At 41.6% G+C, this 21,111-nt stretch overlaps 2 protein-coding genes across 3 annotated transcripts in view; one reads left to right on the top strand and one right to left on the bottom strand.

Annotated features, from left to right (window-relative positions):
* pgpep1l (pyroglutamyl-peptidase I like) overlaps positions 1-5,165 on the top strand; it is a 9,705-nt gene extending 4,540 nt beyond the window's left edge. For both annotated transcript variants that reach the window (XM_005729911.1, XM_005729909.1), the window contains one exon: positions 4,647-5,165. In XM_005729911.1, coding sequence (XP_005729968.1) covers positions 4,647-4,743 — 97 coding nt within the window. In that variant the 3' untranslated portion in view covers positions 4,744-5,165. The remainder of the gene's footprint in view (positions 1-4,646) is intronic.
* The window catches only part of igf1ra (insulin-like growth factor 1a receptor), a 71,139-nt gene continuing 50,066 nt past the window's right edge, over positions 39-21,111 (bottom strand). The window contains exons 4-21 of the mRNA XM_005729912.1: positions 20,618-20,754; positions 19,929-20,073; positions 18,032-18,240; positions 17,808-17,934; positions 17,450-17,685; positions 17,170-17,337; positions 16,679-16,886; positions 12,392-12,675; positions 11,746-11,888; positions 11,208-11,373; positions 11,017-11,119; positions 10,712-10,782; positions 10,386-10,615; positions 9,293-9,397; positions 8,932-9,091; positions 8,580-8,709; positions 5,509-5,643; positions 39-2,376 (exon numbers count right to left, since the gene is read on the bottom strand). Of these exons, the coding sequence (XP_005729969.1) occupies positions 1,851-2,376; positions 5,509-5,643; positions 8,580-8,709; positions 8,932-9,091; positions 9,293-9,397; positions 10,386-10,615; positions 10,712-10,782; positions 11,017-11,119; positions 11,208-11,373; positions 11,746-11,888; positions 12,392-12,675; positions 16,679-16,886; positions 17,170-17,337; positions 17,450-17,685; positions 17,808-17,934; positions 18,032-18,240; positions 19,929-20,073; positions 20,618-20,754 (3,283 nt within the window). The 3' untranslated portion in view covers positions 39-1,850. The remainder of the gene's footprint in view (positions 2,377-5,508; positions 5,644-8,579; positions 8,710-8,931; positions 9,092-9,292; positions 9,398-10,385; positions 10,616-10,711; positions 10,783-11,016; positions 11,120-11,207; positions 11,374-11,745; positions 11,889-12,391; positions 12,676-16,678; positions 16,887-17,169; positions 17,338-17,449; positions 17,686-17,807; positions 17,935-18,031; positions 18,241-19,928; positions 20,074-20,617; positions 20,755-21,111) is intronic.

Genomic DNA, 21,111 nt, shown 5'->3' with positions numbered 1-21,111 from the left:
TTTTTTTAACCGTAAAAAGGTTTTAAAAAAGTGACAAAAACCAATGAGTGTATAAAAACGATCCTGCAGTCAAAAATACAACTGTAAGACCTTTATATGTGTTTGAAATGTAGATAAACTATTGACTGTTCTAAAAAGAGACCACCTGTGACTTGAAAGCTGTCTCTAGGCTACTAAAATCACCTCATTTTCTGTCTCTTGCGTTGTATTCGGTACAGCAGTGCCGGCGAACCATGTTCACCTCCCACTGTGAAATGCACAATTGAAAATCTCAGAAAAAAAAAGGTTAGAAGAAGTCAAAGTGGAGCCAGAGTTGTATTCGTAAAGTATAAAGTTCAGTGATTTGCTCATTTGAAGTGCGACCTTCTGATGCTTTGATGTTTTCAGTCTTTTTTTTTTTCTTTTTCTTTCTTTTTTCAAATAAATTAAACAAAGACAGAGGCTGTGACTCAGAGTTGGCTGTGCTTCAATCACATGCCTTCTTCCCTCAGATGTTTGAAAGATGAAAGTAATGAAGGGCATGTAGGTGGGCAAGCAAACTTTTGATTAGCCAATCAGCACCACGGCTTTTCTCTTTTTCTGAAAATCTGTCAGGTGTTTGTAATGCTCTCACATATTTAGTGCTTTATTAGTCTTGCTGACCACTCAGTCACATTTTAAATAGCCATGGATGCAGGCTGTAGCAGACATCCGTGGCCAATTTAGAAACACCAATTGACCTAACATGCACGTCTTTGGACTGTGGGAAGAAGCCAGAGTACCTGGAGAGAACCCACAGAGGCACAGGGAAAACATGTCAACTCCACACAGTGTCCGCAGCCAGCGTTTGAACACAGAACCTTCTACTTTGTGAGGCGACAGCTCTTACCACTATACCGCCATGTGATTGGTGTGCACACAGAAAAAGAGAAAAATTATTACATAGGCTGAGAACAAGTCAGCCAGTCCTCAGTTTTGAGATGGAACCAGTAAAATCTGCGTTAAACATAGAAAATAAGTGATAACCAATGGTGAAGGCAGCAAACTCCTACACACAGCTGCTCCAGGAGCAGTGACAGATAAACATGAAGACTGAAAACAGCCAGGCAATCTTGGCATTATCTTTCACACAGACAACTCTGAACCACAATCGTCAGTAAGAAGGGACACCTTTTAGGAAACTGAAGAGAAAGCATGATTTGGCAATAGTCTGGCAGAAAATAGATCTTCCTCTACCATTCTGACCTACACAGGACAAAATCCCATAGAAACATCGACAGTAAAATAAAATGAAAGAAAAAAAAAGATCTTAGAGGATCAGAAAAGTTGGAACCTTTCTAATCCTCACGCAACATGAGGCAGTCTGCTCATGTGAATACAGTCATTTTGATGGAAAGTAATTTTAGAAATGGAGCTATGCTGTATTATGTATTATGTGTATAAATACACACTTGAATATCCATCACATCACCTCTGAAATCATGAGGAAAAAGTGCTCTTCTGTTGGTTTTGCTGGCAGATATGCTTTAAAAAAAGAAAGAAGATTTTCTTAAAGTTCATGTGTAAATCTGTAAGTCAGGATACATGCCTGTATCGTTTTCCTTCTTTAAGGACTCTTACATAACAAAGACTCAGATACAGGCTGCGCAGGATGGAGTTTCCCAGTGTTGAGCTTGAGCCACCAATTGCTCTGTGCTATCTTGTTTTCCATTTCTTCCGAGTTTATGTTTGACCTTAAGAGTGGAGAGACCATCTACTGGCAAACAGTAGAAGAAAGCAATTTCTTACCTCATCCATCCCTCCTTAAGAGACAGATGAGAGGTCTGTGATACCCTGTGTAAAAGGGGAAGGAGGAGAGGGCTGGTCTGATATCAGCAGGCTGATGACTGGGGCAGTGGTAGCGCCCGTTCGTTCTTTCTGACCCCGTTCATGTGTGCATAGGGTTGTATCTCATCAAAACTGGGCCGCAGCACCACGACAGGCCCGTTGGCCGAAGCATGTCCTGAGTGCTTGTCCAAGGCTAGTCCTGGAGACGCCAAGGCTGAAGCAAGTGGGCCGGGAGGAGAGTTAGAAACAGGTCCCAGTAATGGCGTACTCGGGCCTTGCATGGGGGATAACTGATGCGTAGAAGGAGGAGACATGCCTCCTGCACACCCAGACGAGGAAATGACAGCAGTCGACGGCTGCCTCACGGATGAAGGGTCCAGTGGAATGTTCTCCATGTTTTCTACCTCCATGTCCAGCTCCTCTGTGTCCGGCGGCTTGTTCTCCTCGCTGTAGAAGAAGCTCACTTCCCTGAAGGGAGGATCCAGTTCGTCTTTGATGCTGCTGATGATCTCCAAGAAGGACGGACGCATCTTAGGGTTATACTGCCAGCACATTCGCATCAGTTCAAACCTGAAAGATAAATGACAAAATCATCATTTTTGTCATTTCTGTGTAAACATTTCTCACACACCAGCTTGAACTGACAAACAGAAACTTCTTAAACTGCAACATATCAGCAAACTTTACAACCGGTAAGGACAGGAGGGATGAAAACAGCATGTGGCCCTGTAAGTCTTGTTTCTGTCCAGCAGGTGGCAGGAGAAACTGAAGGCCCCTTTAGGGCTTTTTGGCACTACAACTCAGTTCATAACACTGATCATGAAGAAAGAACAGAGACTGTAATATCAGCGTTGGTAAAGTGTGCTACACTAGATTTTATGCTTCAGTTTTTTCTTTAAAAAAAAGAGAAAAAAAAGGATGTAGTTATTGTAAATACCCGTCCTTACCACTTGTAGCTGCTCATTAATTCGAAGCAGGTTTGTTGGCAGGTAATCTTGGTGAGCATGCCTTCTCTTTAAGTACTGTCCCGTAAAATTATATAATTAAAACCCTGTAAGACTGTGGCCAAAAGACTAAATATATGTGTGCGCGTTCCAAAGTTGCTGCAAGCTACAAGGCTTTCAGTGGCAATAATATAGTAAGTAAATCCACAAACTATTTTTATGCCAGTTCAATTGTTTTGAAATTTTGCCGTTTTTTTTTTTTTCTTCTATTTTGGGGGTTCCGTTTGTTTTTTCTTTTTAACAACAAATACAGTAAGATCAGAAATGTAGCATGCACTCAGCAGAACAGTAAATCATACTTAAGGTTACTGTGCCAGGCCAGCAACCGAGCTTTGGGAATGTCAAAACAACATCATAAACGGGAGAATTATTACAGTTTTGTGTGGTGCTGGACCGCACACCACAGCTCCAATTATACACAAACAAGCTCAGAATACTCTCTAAGGCCCGCTGACATAAACACCTTGGCCATCGCTGCTCCGTTCTTGCTGTTCCCTCTGTCTTGTTTTTCCTAGTGGTCTCTTTGCCATCTAGAATAACCTCTGCAGCTGGGTGCCAGCTCCTCTCCGCGCCAGAGGAATTATGGGTAAAGCTTTCTTAAGCACGTGCCTCGCTTCATGCTCTGAAGCAGCAGGGGGCGGCTCAGACTTGTTTTGCACATGTGCAGGAAGTGTCTCAAAGTTGACGTTCAGATGTCCGAGCTCGGGCAAGCAAGGACCACCCGTGAAAAAGGCGCACGGCGTTTGGAAGTAAGGCCGATGCACCAGAGTAACCCGTCTGCTGCAAACTTCCGACACCGTCTCGCACGAGGCTTCTTGATGCAAATTTAGAAAACAAACACTGTAAATCCTGACTTCTTGTCAGCATCCTGCCAATCGTGACCCACAGGCCACATGCTTTGGCTAAACTGACTAACATTGGACCTGTGAGCAACACAAAACAGATTACATGAGCTTTACTTGCACTGCATTAAAACTCCACTTGTTCTTTAGCTGTTTTTTTTCCCCCCCCGAATCACTTCACATTCAAATTTGAGTGCACCAAATGTGCTGTATAAATACAGCTGAGCAGCAGCTATTAAGTTACTGAGATGGCGGCTCGGATGGTTTGCCTAGGGTCTGCTTTTTTGTTTCTGTTTTTCTTTATTTGCTCTGGCTGATTCGATATCTTTGCTTGGCTGTATGTCTGTATCTGTATTATCCTGCGAATTTGCCATCTGCACGGTATTAAAATATAGTGAGAGCTCATGTGTGTTAACGTACTTGGCCAATAAACCGATTCTGACTTCACTGTCCGATATACTGTATAAGGACGGTTACAAGCAAATATGACATAGTCAGTGTCAGAATTATAAGAAAATCTTCACTGGCCTGGATAAAGCCAAATATTCACAGAAGAGATGGGCCAACAAAGCTTGATAAAAATCAGAAACAGACGCAATTTCAGGCCAAGTGTGAGTGCAAAAAAGTCTCCAAACATCTATGCTAAATGCTTAATAAACCTGAACAGGAATCCCTGCCAGATCTGAAAAACTTCACACGTGCAACCTCCCCGGCGTGGCAAAACCTTGACGGATAATAGCGTGTAAGTGATATTCCACAGAAAAATAATGATGTTTAATTTAGTCACATTTATTTTCCAATTCTGAAGGAGGAAAAGCACTTTTATCTCTGGGAAACTCTAGACAGAAACATGAGAATAACAATCAGTGACCAAAGCTACCTGGGAAACAAAGGAAACAGTACAAGTAGGAGACATTTAAGGCTCTCGAAATATGACTCATCCCTGTTTGTGTTAACCTGCCCACTTCCACTTCTTCTGTATCTTTCTATTCAGTCTTTGTATGAACTCTCTGGCTTCACTGCACTTGGGCAATCTTCTGGAAATCTCCATTAAGTCACTACAGCAGAGGCGACCATCGACAGTGGCCTGACTTCCATGTGTGCTGCTAAGCCCCGACTCCACCACCTCTGTAACACAATCCACACACTCCTGTAATCAGGACAAAACAGCCACGCTGCCATAGAAACGCGAGGTTTGTGTCTGCACAACACTTGATCCTCTTTTTTCTTTTTTTTTGCTACTCACACTCTTTCTAAGGTGAGGTCAGCCGTGGAGAGTGGGAGGGGAGAGAGCAGAATGCCTTCTTATTGAGGTCAGAGACGGAGAATCGAAATGCATGTATGCAGCGCTGCATGCCGACGAGCAGGCTGTGCTCGGGCTTTTCTTTCCCCTCTAACAGCCAAAGTGTTTGATTGATTGACTGATTAATTTAAAGTTAAATAATGATAACTTTCTCATCCACCACGCTGACAGACAGGCACTACCTCCCTCCGTAGTAGGAATGAGGGGCATCTTTCACACACTGATTGTGGCATCCCTTCTATGGGCCGGCGCTGAAGGCTGAGCAGGGTTCTCACTGCCAGCTGACCACTGAAGCTATGTCGTCAACGGACCACATTTATCCTGTGACGTTAATGTCGGCCCTCGTCCTGGCTCTACCTTAACTTATACACACGATATCCTTCACACTCAGAGCCACAACTTAAAATAAAACAGGGCAAAATATTAATAGGACAGAAGACATGGGTGGCTGCGGCTGTAGAGGATAAAATATCCTTCATAAATCCAAGCTGATGTTACTTATTTTTATTGTTCTTAAGGGCAGGGTCACAGATTTGAAAAAAGAAAGACTTACAGCATGTCAGGGCAGTTGTCAGGTTTGTCCAAGAGTCCTCCCTCCATGACAAAGCGCAGCACTTGTTCATTGGACATCCCCTGGTAAGGCTGTTCAGCTAAGGTGGCGATTTCCCACAGCACGACACCAAATGACCTGCAGCGAGAAATTAGGCAACATATTCAAGTAATATATTGTGGTATTTTATGTGATGCTCTTTCGGCTTTCACAGTAAACGTTTATTTTAACCATCGATCAAGCACACATATTCTTTTATTGCTTAGGAATAAACTTTACTTTGAAGAGCCTATCCTACATCATCGCTCTTAAATTTGAAAGAAATTACATCCATTATGTTAGTGACTAAATTGTTATCAGGGTGACCTGAAAATGCCTCACCAGTAATACTTGGTAACCATCTAATAAAAGCAAATAAAACTCCCTCCGCTCAAAATTGAGCTGCACTGTTTGCATACAAACAATAAGTACAAATCATATTTTTCATATATTCCTTTTTTAATAAGAGCCACATATGGTGCTTGTTTGAGAGCTGTGGTGCTTGAGATGTGCATAAATGTCCAACCTAAACAGAGAGGAATATTCTAGTAATGGTTTTAGAGGGACTAAATGTCAAACAGCCTGACTGACTGATACAGAAAAGGTAATAAATGCCTTTTAATATACAGAAGAGGGAAAAAAACTGATGTCAGCATGATAACATGCACACAGTGACAGGCTGATGCTAGGCAGGTATCTGATTTGGCGTGCTCTGTGCCTTAGTTTATTGTGTTAAGTTGGTGAGATTTACTGGAATGTAGTCATTAAAAAATGTATTAGAAGATTGAAAATTCTGATCTCGTGATGAAGCAAGATGAAAAGGCAGAGAAAGTGGCTGTAAAGCAGTAAGTGGGATTCATCTCCTGGGTGCAGTGAATGTCTGAACCAAATTTAATCTAAGGCTAACCGATAGTTTCTGACTTTTTGTTCTGTCCGTGTTGGACTGAAATACTCTCACTGCCATCCATCGATCGCAGTACTAACAGCGCACAAGCTGAGCTGACACTGCTGACTTTATTTCAGGCTTCATTTTTTTTCTTTTCTTTTTGGAGTGTGTCATGTATTCTTAGCTCATATCTGTCCACAAGTTCCCCATAAAGATGAATGCTATTTTAAATATTGCAACTTTAAGTTCCCCAAATAATCTGCACTAGAATCCAAAATGAGCGCAGGATGTCGGAGAGCTGGTACTGAGCATTTACCCTGCTTCTTATTTTAACTTCATGACGTGTGGCACGGTATGTTGTAACACAGCTTACATGATTACAATACTGCAGGAAAAACCTCAGCATGAAGTATTTCTTCAGTTTAACTTCAAGACTGCCTCGCGATGACCACAATATTTGTTTACTGTACTACTTTGGCTAGCCAAATTTTCAAATGGTATGCTTAACTTAAAAACAAAAGAAATAAAAAAGGCCTATTACAATACTGCACACCAGGATCTCAAACAGTCACCTACTCATGATGACATCAGGGTTATCTTACACTAAACGTCTTTACAACATCAAAGGGGAGGATATAGTACACAAATTGTGGAGGTGTGTTTGTGCTGGCACGGCAACCTCTCATTTAAAGACATCTGGAGCAGTTTAAGCCCACTCTTAGGGACTAACCCGTGACATTTGGGGAAACAAACATGCAGGGGGTTCTAGTAAACAGTAGTAAAACACAGGAAAAAAGTAGCAGTGCTGTAGGCTGGGAATCTACGAAACAGTGGAATAATAGAGTTGTCAGTAAATGGAAAAAAAAGAAGAAGAGGAATACTCCTGGCCTGTACTTTTTTGCCAGGAATTTCCAAAGAGGCAGCCAGAAAACCAAAGGTTTGGATGCTTTTGGAAACAGTAGTCATGATTTAAAAAAAAAAAACTAAAGTAGAAAATTATCATAAGAATATATTATCTAGTTTTTTGCCACAGCATGAACTGTTTTAGAGTATACACAAGGACAAAAAATATTGAGGTGGTTATGGAAAACTTAGCATCTTTCTGGATTTAAGGAGGTTCATACAGGTCTAATGTAGGGCTGCCACGATTAGTCGACTAGTCACGATTACATCGACTATCAAAATCGTCGACGACTGATTTAATAGTCGACGCGTCGTTTGAAGCTTTGTAAGATCCCAAAAGACGCAGGAATAAGTAGGATTTAAGAGTGTAATAACGGACTGAAACAGAAGATGGCAGCACTGCATGTACAAGGATGCCAGCTGCCGTTAAACCCCGAAGAAGAAGAAGAAGCTGTGTCCCAGAATTCATAGCTTTCCAACAATGGCGGCAGCTAGTTAGTTTTAATATTACTCTTATTATTCTTTCTGGGTCACAAAATAAACGTTTAGCATATTTTCAGGTGAGAATGTAGCTGTGTAAACCTCAAATATCGGCTCAGTTTATCAAGACACAACATGTTTTCAAAAGCGCTCCGACGTTTTCGGAGACGTCTGTTACCCACTAGCTCGATAGCTAGCCGGGGTTACAGGCTCACTAGAGCCGGTGAGAACACCGGAAATCGTTTTCAAACCCACTCAGGTGAAACATATATAAGTGACTTAGATAACTTAAAAATGTTATTGTTTGGCTTTTTTTAGTATTTTATTTGTTCCTGAGTAAATCGGTTTGGCTGAGCTTAAAGTTCTAGTTTTTACACAGCTGAATAAACATCAAGCAGACAACTGATTATCAGAAATGTGAGATGCTCGAGAATATACTCCGGTGTCCTGTTATATTTTAGATAGCAAGGAGTTTATTAAACTTCACCGAAACAATCTGCAAATTTCATTAAAATTTAATAAACTATCATCTTGTCTTTATTTTTAGTTAGCACATACCTTAAACACTTAAAACTGTAAGCTAATGATAGTTATATAAGAGCAGATGCTGCTGGTGCAATAAGCTGTACATCCAATGGATGCATGATCTGATTAGCCGACTAATCGCAAAAATAATCGGTGACTAGTCGACTATCAAAATAATCGTTTGTGGCAGCCCTAGTCTAATGCAGGCTTGTGTATATGTAAGAGTGATTTGCTGCCGTACCAGACATCAGACATTGTAGTAAACACGCCATCTTTCAGTGACTCTGGAGACATCCAGCGGACAGGCAGCAGGCCCTTTCCTCCTTTTCGGTAGTAGTCCGTCTCATAAATATCTCTGGTCATGCCAAAATCTGGAGAAAAAAAAATGAAAGCAGAAGTTGAGGAAGCCACTAAGTATCACTCATTATGTGTGGGAGAGGAAGCTCCAGAGAGCTCATCTATCCCTCTCACCTCTTCCCTCCCCTCTGTCCATCTACATTAACGTGCTTGGGTCCGACACTGAAATCCAAACAGTTTTTTGTCAAGGCCGGCAGAGCGGGGGAGGCTGAAGGCAATATATTAACTTGACTTACCTCCAATCTTCACAGTGAAGTCCTCTGCTACCATGCAGTTCCTCGCTGCCAGATCTCTGTGGACAAATTTGTTGGCGTTTAGGTACGCCATACCGTCTGCGATTTCTCCAGCCATCTGGATCATCTTTTTGAGTGGGGGTAAGACCTGGCTGGTGGCGTTCTGCGGTAGAGCAAGAGGCGGTGAGAAGAGAAACTCCATGAAAAGCACTATTCAGTCAGTCGACATATCACGCCTTTCTGCTTTAATCAGGTGAGCGAAACAAAGCGTAGCGTGGATGATGTATAAGGGTGGCAGAAGAAATTGTAAAAATTAAGAAAGAGAGCAGAGGTGTGTGTGTGCACACGTGGACAGGTTGCTTACTTCTTTGCGCAGGGAGCGCAGGTGGCTCTTGAGATCTCCGCGAGTCATCAGCTCCATAATCACTAAGGTTGGCTGTCCCTGAGAGACCACGCCAAGCAGCCGCACCTACATTAATCACAGCAGTGCAGAGGGGTCAGCTCTGATAAAACAAAACTGTGTAAAAAATACATGCTACATATAACTTCAAAATAGGTTTTGTTCACATAGGAAAATATGAAATATGCTCTGAAAAAAGTTTTTTTTTTTATTAAAAAAAAAAACAGCACAGAGTTCATTCAAATAGGCAAGTCAAGTTCAGCTGTGATCCAGCAGATTGATGATACACTTCTACAAATCTCTTATGGCACCTTTAACCTGCCTGCCTGCCTTTGGTGGATCATATTGCTGTTCACCCTAACTCGTGCCAAGAATACCCCAGAACAGAGCCATGCCACCAAATCCAAATTACTGCACATGTGAGTATTCACCTATTACAGTGGTCCTGACTCAAATCACTTTGTATTTTCCACTGATCAACACCATTCTCCCACAAAGCAAACCACAAAGGAAAAGTCTCTCTAGACTTTCTCACTGTTGGGTTTTGTGTGATTTCTTGTTAGAATAAAATGTTTGGCTTCCACTAAATCTAGATAACATTAAAGACCACCACATAGTGCATTCAGTAGCAATAAATTACTAGGCAGTAAGGTAGGTTATCTGACTCAGAAGCACACTAGGTTACAGTTCAGCTCCATCCTGCATTTGCAATTTAAATGTGGTTTTTTTTTTGTTGTTGTTGCTTGGAGCATTGTTAAAGATCTTTATCCTTAAAAAAAACAAAACAGTGACTAATAAAAAGGCTTTAACAACACATCCACGTTATGCAGTTACTGATGCTGTGATCACACTGAAGTGAGAATATACAGTATATCCTGGAGTCTGAACTGCAAGTCATGCTGCAGCTGTCGGAATAAAGACAACCACAGCGTACTTGAGTCTACGTCTGCGAGGATCAATTTCATCTCGTGACTGGATTCATTATGACAATACACTGGTTTATTATTAATAACCACATGAGCCAGATGGTAAGGATTTGATGACGCGTCCAACTTACCACATGGTGACAGTTGAACTCCTTCATGACAGAGGCCTCGTTCAAAAACTCAATTCGCTCCCTCATGCTGGCCGTCTCATTGACCGTCTTGATGGCCACTCTCGTTTCAGGTTCGTCCTTCACTACTCCCTTTGCGATGCCTTCGTACACCATGCCGAAGGATCCCTGGCCCAGTTCCCTGTGCATAGTGATCTTCTCCCTTGCTACCTCCCACTCATCTGGGACATACACTGGTGTGGCACAAGAGACAGCGGGTCACCATCAGAGTTTAAACACCCCACCCAAAAAACCCAATGAAAAATAGACCAAATATCCAACAGTCTTACTCTCAGTAGCACTGAGGTACTCTGGATTGACTGATGCATACAGGACGCCGTTCCCCAGTCTGTCACTGTTCCTGTTAACACAAACTCAGTTAGCCTGCAGGCAAGTCTGATTGCAGATGCTGTGTACAATTTTCAAGAGGAAGTCTACTCTTTACCACAGGGGAACGTTAATGAAAACAACACCTATTAGCGCTGATTAACATTACACTGATCATTAAGCTTCGTGAGCATAGCCAGGCAGAACAGCTTAATCAAAGAACTTTTGTCAGGCAGTTTTAAAAGCGCGTCTGCAAAAAGATACTTGCCTCTTTTTGTTCACATAGAAGAGGATGGTGATGAGGCCGGCGACAAAAATTGTCACAATGATGGGAATTATGATGACCACATACAACGTAACACCGTCATCACCTGTCAGAGAAGATAAAAACCGATGGTGTCAAGTCCTATTTATTTTTCATTCCTCTGCATTCCATGTAATTAGGGAGAAGTTCATTACGTTTAGGTGGAGACACATAGAAGAAAACACTTTCTGTCCAGGAGCCGTTTCCTGCCGGGGAAGTGGCACGCACTCGGGCGGAGTAGTTCCCCGAGCCAAGGTTGGTTAGTCGAGCTCCTTTGTACCGGCGGTAATCCTGTCGCGACACACACTTGTGCTTCTCAGGCTGGAAGAGAACAAGCACACGCTGGTTACTGCTTGGAAGAAAACATACCATCGGGTTAATGTTCTCATCTAATCAAAAATATGATTTCTTGTTTCTTATTTCAGGTGAATAAGGTTTGATGGCCTCCAATCAGCTTTCTATTGTGTAGAGTTTGTCATTTGTTTTTGGTTTTACTCAGTGTTTAAGCCCTGCGTGCATGAGCATGATTGGAGTCTGGTGCACGTTTTAAACATGTGAATCCTCCACTGAGCAAACATTGAGAGCCTTTTCAGTTGTTTACAATATTTGGAGAGTCATGGATTCCAGGCTTTTCAATGTTGAAAAAGGAAATGACCTATGATAATAAGCTATAATTACCCCAGTCCAGCTCACCTCATTACCCAGGCGGAACTTGATCTCATACATCAAGATGAGTCCATTGGGCATAACGGGCTCTGGCCAGTGCAGCACCACACACCCCTCGATTTTGTCACACCTCTCAAAAATCACCTTGCCCGGGATGTCATCCGCCTTGACTGGGGGAACAGGCACAACCACGTTAATATAAACAAGGATATTTAATTTCAGAAAAGGTGCCAGCACATTTCATTTTCCATTTTCCACACCACTATGTTACCAAAAACAGCAGGGATGCTGTGTAAATGAAAACAAAATCAACACAATCACTTGGAGTCATTTTAAATCCTCAATCTATTTGAAAACTGAGAGATTTTATATTTTATATTATATTTATATTTTAACCTTCTCCACCTTTATTTCCGAAAGGCTCAGCTTTGTTTTATACCCACTCATGGTACCGACCTCCTTCCAATTAACCCAACTAAGTGTGAGATGTTTGACCAAGTGTTTTTCAGCATTATACACCTTTTCCACTGTTTTTTGCCCGATATCCAAAAAACACTGGAAAAAGTAATATTTGTGACTTTTTCAGGTAAATAAAAGAAATGCACTCTCTTTATATTTGTCAGCATTACTGAAAACAGGTAGTTGAATGCAGGCTTTTTACTATGTTTCTAACCTGCAGGTTTGGTCCTGGAGAAGACGAAAGCTCCAGCGCTGCACTTCCCCACCACCTCGTTGCACGCATGGATATCAATGCGGTAGACGGTGAAGGGCCGCAGATTGGGGATCTCTAAATACTCTGTTGTGCTCTTGTCTTCAGTGAAGGGGAACTCTACGTTAGGAGGAATGCCATCTGTACTGTTATCCCCTGCGCCGAGAGTGGTATTCCCTCTGCCGCCCTCATAAAACAGTGTGTTGTTTGCTGTACCAGAAAGGTCTCTGCGCCGACGCTCTTGAGGTCTGAAATACAAAGACACAATTGAATATAAAACCTGTAGCACAGATCATTAAAATTCAATGAGCAGTGCTGGGGAAACAAAAGACAAAAAGGTGCATTGTATGTCCTGGAACCCTTATTGTAGCATGTCAGTGATGGTTTATACCTCCTGAAAAAATGTTTGCGCAAAGCTAAACATCTTTCATGGAAAGCACGGAGTGATTGCTACTCCCAGTTGTGCTGTGCTTATTAGGTCATTAGATCACTGAGAGGCTGACTGACGGAGAAATGCAAAAAACAGGCATTAACGCTAATGTCCAACATGCCCCTGATAAAAAAACAAACAAAAAAAACCAAAAGGTTAAACTCTGAAAAGTAATGTTTAGCCTTCAGTTCACTCAAAGTTCACATGATACTGGGTGGAGCTGCCAAGACCTGGACATCATCATAATTGAAAGCTAAGAGGCGATGACAGCTGTGACCTTAGCAGTAGGAGATACCACAGGACATCTTGTCCACCTGTGAAAGATGCAGGGTGGTCAATAAGACAGACAAAGAAAAAAAGCACTTGCTGTGACTGAGAAGATAAAAGCGTTACTGATGCCCTTTATAGAGCTCGTACACAGACATGTTTGGGGGTTGTCTAAAACCGAATGTGACAATGAACAAGTGACTGGGTTTAGACAGCTTAGCTCAGAGAAAAATAGCAACTTCAACTAAATGACTCAAACTGTACACTGAGAATTAGAACTGCAGCTACTTTTTTTAATAATTTGTTGTTTTTGTAATAATTAATAGATTCATTATTTGGTCTACAACACCATTAAAGAGTGTTTTTAACAATCTGACTAATAATTCAAATCCATAAAATCTACTTTTTGTCATTTTTTCATGAGATGAACAGAAACCACAAATCCACAGAAAAAAGAATTTGTTCCTATAGTCATGTGCAAAAATCTTGAGCCACCGCTTCTCTCTTTATAACGTTGGCATTTACATCAACACTGGCAAGTGGTGCAATACAGAAACAACTGTGTTTGTTGTTATAGATGTATGAATATATATATTCTTTATTTTATTTTTTATTCTTCTTTTGCACTGAGAGAATTGCACCTCAATTTCATTGCTGTAATGACAATAAAGATTCAGTTCTGATTTCTTTATATTTTGCTTCCAAGAAGCCAGACTTTCTTTTAATTTTTAGAAGTTACATTGAGTCGAAGTTCTTCATTCTTTCTAAAGGTCCTTCAAATTTTTTCTTTGGTATTTCTCTGATTTTCTGAACATTTTCAGAGAAACTTTTTGTTTTGTTTAGTTGTTAAGCAACTTAACACGAATCTCTGAATCATTAAATTGTTATAAAAGAACCCAGCTCGAGGGATGCAGCGGTGTTGTTCCTACGCATAGCAGATAACTTAGCAAAGACGTATTTCTTTAGTTGCCAAAGACAACAGGTCCAGGTGAGCAGCAATGGACAGAGGAGGTCAGGAGAGATGTGTCTGCAGCATTTCGGCCAGTGGTGTCGTGGATTTTGTCGAAATTGGTGGAATGATCAAGTTATGCAACACCATTTTGAACGTGTAAGAAAGGCAAAGAGTGATAATGATCCCAAACACGCTGCCAATGCAAGTAAAACCATACGGGATAGCAAAACACACAGTGCAACACAATCAGTCATGGACCGGCCTCCCCAAAAACCGGATCTCAAGATTGTTGCAGCTTGACAAAGAACAGAACAAAAAGCAACAAAAATTCTAAGAGATTGGAGAAGCCCGGAGAACTATTCATGAAGACGACTTTAAAAATTTATAAAGAAAGCTTGCATGTTTGCACATTTCAATAAACTTCTACACCTGTTTCCCCATTTTCCTAGCAAAATATAAAATTGAAGACTTTTACGCAGTACAGTAGACTACCATGTTAAACTAAGAAGCTAACTAAGCAAAAGCTCCAGAATTCATGTTTTATTTTACTTACTTTTGTTTTACTTTAAAACAAAAGTAAGTCTGTGAATTGGGGAATGGGAGTCGATTGCACTGCCTATGTGCGCTTCACTGAGTCCTCGGAGCAGGGAGCAATGGCCCTAACAAAATCACACGTAATTGTGGTCAGCTCAGTGCAGTGGCAGTAGCTATGCTGGAGGCTGGATGGGACTTCTTCTTTTACGCAGTACAGTAGACTACCATGTTAAACGAAGAAACTAACTAAGCGAAAGCTACAGAATGCGTGTTTTATTTTCAAGTCGACCTGCAGGAAGAGGAGTGCACAGACAAAGACAGAAATGTGGGAAAGGCAGTTTCACTGACATGTCAGCATTCCTCTCTGACAGCTAAAAGTGCTGCAGTCCAGCAAACCAAAGCCCAGCCTTTTAGTTATTACTGACTACATCACACATACATGAAAACTGACAACATGGTAGAGACTACAGACAAAAGACTCGTGACACTGATTCACTCTGACAGTAGCCGTTCATCAAAGCGAAGAAGAAGAAGAAGAAATGAGCAGGCGACAGACATTTTATGGCTTCGACTTTCTGTATGGGCGATAATGACAGTGAAATAAGAAAAAAGAAATCATCTGCTACCTGTCACATGCTTTGTAGCTGTAGTTACTACAGTGCCCTGACCTCACCTGCTAAAAAAGCTCTACCTTTATGCATCGGAATCCAGAGAGGAAAGCCGTGACTACACATTCACTCTATGGTTAGTGGGGCACATTGTAAGCAGTTGACACCTCATACAATACAACAGGATCATGGATAATAGTGAAACATCTGATAGAAGAAGAGGCAACTTCGGGGAGTCCTTTTCACCTCATCTGTATGTATTCATCATGAGGCAGCCCCCTTCCTTTTCCCCATAAATCAGTCTGCTTTCCTTATTTTCTACTTGTCTTCTACGGCTGATGGGGCTCTTCCCTCATTCATTTAGATTCCAGATGGATTCACTGTACATTTCCTGGCAGCTGCCTCGTTACAGGAAAGAAAAAAGAGGAAAAAAAAGCCTCGGACAAAGAGAGCATGCAAGGGAGGAGTAGCGTGAAGTGCCGAGTTGAGAAGGACAGAATGGAAAACATTTCCTTTTCTTTCTCTTTCTGTTTTCATGCACCCTCTTTTCCCTCACCCTGGGTCTAAACCCTGAACTTTTGAGAAAGAAAGAAAGAAAAAAACTCCCTCATTTTCCCTAGAGTGGTTTGTAATAATGTTGGCTGTGTTACATTGGAGAGGCTGTGCGTACACTGGCCGAGCTCCTCGCTGAGGGCCAGGGACCTGCCACCCGCCAGTTTCCTAGACACTTCTACTGAAACAAATCAGCACAGCCAGAGAGAAGAGGAGGTGTAGATAGATAACAGTTCAGCCAATTTTTAGCAGTTTTCCTCCAAAACATATTGATCAAATTCCATGAACAGCACTACGAAGTAAAAGGTCAGTGCTGTTCAATTAAATAAACTTCATCATTTTAACAAATGAATATCCATCAGTCTATCCTATCCTATCCGAGAACTGTGGGAGAGGAACACTGAAACATCCATAGCCACGAGCAAGTGAAATGATAACACAACACAGATGTCAGTCCTGTTGCGGGAAACAAAAGCATAAGCAGCTATTGTGTAGCCAAACGAGGCCCTTCAGACTCTTTAATCTCGTCTCTCTCCTGGGTTTGTTTGTTTTGTCCAAATTGCTGCCTGGTAGACCCCATCAACCCCTGTGCCACCGTTGCCGCGGCAATAAAAAAGCCACATGAGTGCTGAGGAGGCTTTGGAACCTACTCAGCATGTCTCCTTCATCTGCTCCACCCAACAAAAGGGCCGGCCTCAGCGGGCCAGCTCAGCGTCCGTTAGGTCCGTCCACACCCGTCATGCTCAGATCTTGTTCGCTCCACAGAGGAGCCATTAAACCCGTTCCACCACCTCAGTCTTCGCATTGACCCAACAAGGCAATTACATTCAGTGCTCTGATAGCTGTCTGCACTTGAAAGGGAGGTCACAGCCTATAAACGGTTTAAGGAGGCCACTGATGTGACATACCTTGCCAGAAAGATGGAATTGTGGAGGAAATTCTCAAAAACTTTCAAGAAGACACGGTCGTCCTTCTCACGGTCCTTCTCTTCTGCTGTCTTCTGGCAAGCACAGCACAGGACCTTTTCTGGCCCTGCTAGGTCTGACTTCGTGGGCTTTAAGTTCTCTTCCATGTCTGTGAGCTCCGACGCCGGGATTCGGATTGGGATCTTCAAGTCTGTTGAAGAAAATATGAAATGAAAAGCCAGGAAAAAAGAGTGTTTAGCAAGGGTGGGATTTAACCTTACCAATTACAATGGGCGGCTTTTTGTTTTGGCAAGCTAAAGCTCTTCCAGGTGATTGTCCTCTTTTAACTGTGCATTAAGATTAGTTTAAAAAACAAATAATGTTTGTACGATGCAAGAAAGACTGAGTGGCCTTCGCTAAGTAACTGGAAAGGTTTGAAAGGTCAGAGAATAAAGACATATTGGCTGCTTATTAGAATAAGGAGGAGTGCAGACCTTTGGAGCAGTAGTCATGTTGGTAGAGCTCCCTATCCTCAGCTTGACGCTGCCAGCGGACCAGGTAGTAAGTGAGATTGCCGTTGGGCAAAAGTGGAGGTGACCACTTCACCACCAGCTTTGTTGAGGAATTACCATATGCACGGGCATCTTTAGGCACAGACGGCACTGTACCAGGGGGAAAGACTAGATTATTTTATGTTGTTCATGTGTTTATATAGTTGCGCAACAATAATAATGTAAAACTGAAGCCAGAACCAAAAGTGATGGTCACACTTACACGATGGGTGTGTGCGAATATAAATGATGTCACTCTTTGCTCCAGTGGCATCTTTGTCGCTCTCTTGCAGGGTGATGGCCTTCACAAAAATAGCATACTGAGTCCAAGGCTTGAGGTGCTGAAGTCTGACATTTGGGTCATTGTTATTATCTTTAGGAAGATCCACATCCACCATGTGCCAGCTATTTGAGCCACAGCCATCCTGGCCATCAAACTCAGTGATGTTCTGGAAAGGACTGAAAAAAATACATAAAAAAAAAAAGAATTTCATTTAAAAAAAAAAAAGACAGTTGACATGGAAGTAAGACACTAAATTACTTTATGCTCAGAGGCTAATAATAAGCCTTTGTGTACTCACGATTCCTTGTAGTAAATGATGAAGCTGATAAGGGTTCCATTTTTGGGGGGCTGGTAGCGCTCCCATGTCAGATTGATCACATGGCTGGATGTGATGTTGGATTTGAATTTCAAGATATGGCTTTCACCTGGCCACCGGTGAGACATATGTATAAAGTAAAAACGTGCACACAAGCTGAATGACTGAATGAATGTGGACCAAAAAATTCACACGAATTTACTCACAATTGGCTCTTTCGCCATTGTTGCGGAAATCCCCTTCCTCTGGCTTCACAGCTATGCCAGTTTTATCCCACATCTTGTAGATCTCAGACATGCAGAGTTTGGGGTTCTGACGGAAGAATAGACGTCCACTGCTAATAGTCAGGTTGTGCTCAGTCCAGTTCCACAAGTACTTCAGATTCTGATTGTTGATGGCGGAGAATGAATACATGCTGGGAGAAAAAGATCAAAAGACTGTAAGAAGCACCTCGTATAGTCTCTATCAAAAAAACCAAACATAAAGTGTTTCACAGGATATAACGTTCCCCTAAATGTTGTTCAAGGAGCTTTTTTTTGCCACCTGGTGGTCCCACTAAGGACCAGCAGATGTGGATATTACGGCCTCGGCTTTGTGTGTCTCCCTGAAAACAGGCCTCCATTACTACAGACGAGGACATAAAACAGAAACTGTCACGCCAACACTTTTAGCTCTACCAGTCCAAGTACCACAGATGAACACCTCCAGAGGGAAAGGAATGCCTGCCACCCTCAACAGCATTCCTTGGTGAAACTTAACCCTGGAAGAAATGATAACAAGAAGGGCGACAGGCCCCATGACCCCTTTGGCCATCACTAAAAAAAACTTTCACTCGTATCTTGGACTAGTGTTAATATCACAGTGAAGACACTAATGGACTGTACATTTAACTTTGTTTAAATCTTACTAAAAATGTATTATCATCATTATTATCTTCATTAATATTATTATTAATTCATCTCTTCATTGACCTATTGTGCTAAATGACAGTAAAGTATTAATTTTTGCACTCTTCTGGAACAGATGATAATAATAATAATAATAATAATAATAATAATAATAATAATAATAAACTGAGTCATTTTATCTAGTTTCCCTTTAAGGTCACTTTCCATTTAAGCCAACGTTAGTCTGATTAGCTGCTTCTGGTGGGCGGGGTTTTATTACCATATTAATCACAGCTGTTCCCTCAGGCGTCATACAGAGCCAAGAGTGCAAAAAACCCCCCCAAAAACTGAGATTTTGTCTTTCAGGCATATTTGTATGGAAGTCTACCCCATTATTTGAAACTTATCATAGCAGCTCTCTTTAGACCAGCGAAGTCAAACTTATTTTAAAGGCCCGCATACAGCCTGATCCTAAGTGGGCCGGATGAGTGAAACTTGCATTCCTGTCAGTACAAAGAAGTTCATCTACACATCTAATCTCTGAGATATCTTAACGTAAGATATAGAGATGCAATTTCAACAGCACATCTTAGGTTTTATACATGATAAATAACAGATCCCAGAAAACGTTCTACTAGCTTGCTTCCTGTATTTCCTGTAAGCATTGTTTTTCTTGATTGATTAAACATTTCCATTTTTAAAACTGTGATTTCTATAGACAGTGGAAAAAAAGGAACATTTTCTGTCATTTAATTCTTTAACTAACACCTGACTATTCTGATAAGGTATAAATGGCTGTGGGGGAGGTCTTTATCGGCAGAAAAAGCCATAAAACGTATGAAAATCCAATAGTAAGTCAAAAAACTTATACTCTCCTTTGTATCCGGGCTGATTCTGGTGTTATGTTTAGCGCTCCTGCTTCAGACTGAGTTGTTTTAACTTGATTTGTATTTTTTAACTTCCTTGTCTGTAAAATATGTGTTGCCTTAGTAGCCACAGTCACTTATCTAGCCTTTGTGCATGACATTTTATAAGGATATTGCGATATCTGTGAAAAGTGTTGCAAAAAGCATTCTTATCAACAAGAGGTTAGTTTGACATCTATGGATGTAAAACAGTATGCTTGCTGCTTGGCTCCGATCCACTCTTGTCCTCTAATTCCCTCTCGCTTCGCACGTGCATGCTACCACAGCCTAAAAGTGCAGACGAGCCTTACTTGTCGATGAGTTCCTGCCCCTTGATGTAACGTAGGCTCTTGAGGAAGGACAGCGAGCCAAGAGCGTCGGAGTGTCGAATCTTAACATAGCCCGTCACTGTCTGGATCAATCCCATGAATCTCTCAAGCTCGGGGGCTATATTATCTGAGGACAAGAGATTTAACAAAGAAAAACAAAACACATTTGGTCACACAAAAATACAAAAAAGCTATAAAGAAAATCTATTGCTACTGTGATAACCAATTTGGTCTTCATCCAAATCCGCCAATGAACACATAACGGATTAATCTTTATCATATACAGGGATTACCTTTGAGCCACTCTATCAACTGAACAAATAAACAGCATTATAACATAATGTGATAATTGGGTTAGAGTGCAAAAAAGCACATGTGATGTTGCTCCACCCGGCCCTTCTGCTTTTACTATACCTCCAAACATAATAAATGTAGGGAAGTCAAGTGCAACAAGCTGTAGTATAGTGAGTGTAGACAGTAAAAGTTTACTATTAAGTACCATGTAGCAGATTCTGGCCAAGTTAAATAATTCACTGGCTCACACTCATCATTTTAAGTGTACAAAGCTATAGTTTGCTTAGCTGCAGCATAGCAGTGTAGTGAAGTCCACACCAAAATGTAAAGTACATGTGCTTCTAAGAGGAATGTTCATTGTACAGAGCTGCACTCACTTCCACGGCGGATATTGATGTCCAGATTGCCATCGATGACGGTGCAGTCCTGCAGGAACTCGGCAGCATTCACAGAATCGATGACAGTGGATCTGCAGACCTTATCACACGGGCCATTACAAGCACTGCATAGCATACTGTATAAAGAAGAAGCAAATATAGGGGTGAATGAGCAAGAAGAGCCATGTGAAAAACCTAAACAAAAAAACAAAGTGTCAGAAATACAGAGAAAAACTTTTTCTACCACGCCCTGAAAAAAATTTGCTCACTCCCCAGCTCCCAAGCATTCCAGAGAATTCATGCAAATAATTTCAGTGCATGATACAAGGTCACCTCTCACACGGAGAGTTTAATCTTTTATGGGCCCTTGACTGAACTCGGTTTTGTGAGAGAGTGACTCATTGTGTTGACCTCAGAGACAGAGCAGCAGTCGTACGGCCAAAAAAATATCCGGCAGCAGAAAGGCTGCATGGAAACTTTACAGACAGACAAAT

This window comes from Pundamilia nyererei, unplaced genomic scaffold (assembly GCF_000239375.1).
Source record: "Pundamilia nyererei isolate P.nyererei 1_Seehausen unplaced genomic scaffold, PunNye1.0 scaffold00035, whole genome shotgun sequence".
Classification (NCBI taxonomy): domain Eukaryota; kingdom Metazoa; phylum Chordata; class Actinopteri; order Cichliformes; family Cichlidae; genus Pundamilia; species Pundamilia nyererei.
This window is presented reverse-complemented; position numbering and strand designations above follow the sequence as displayed.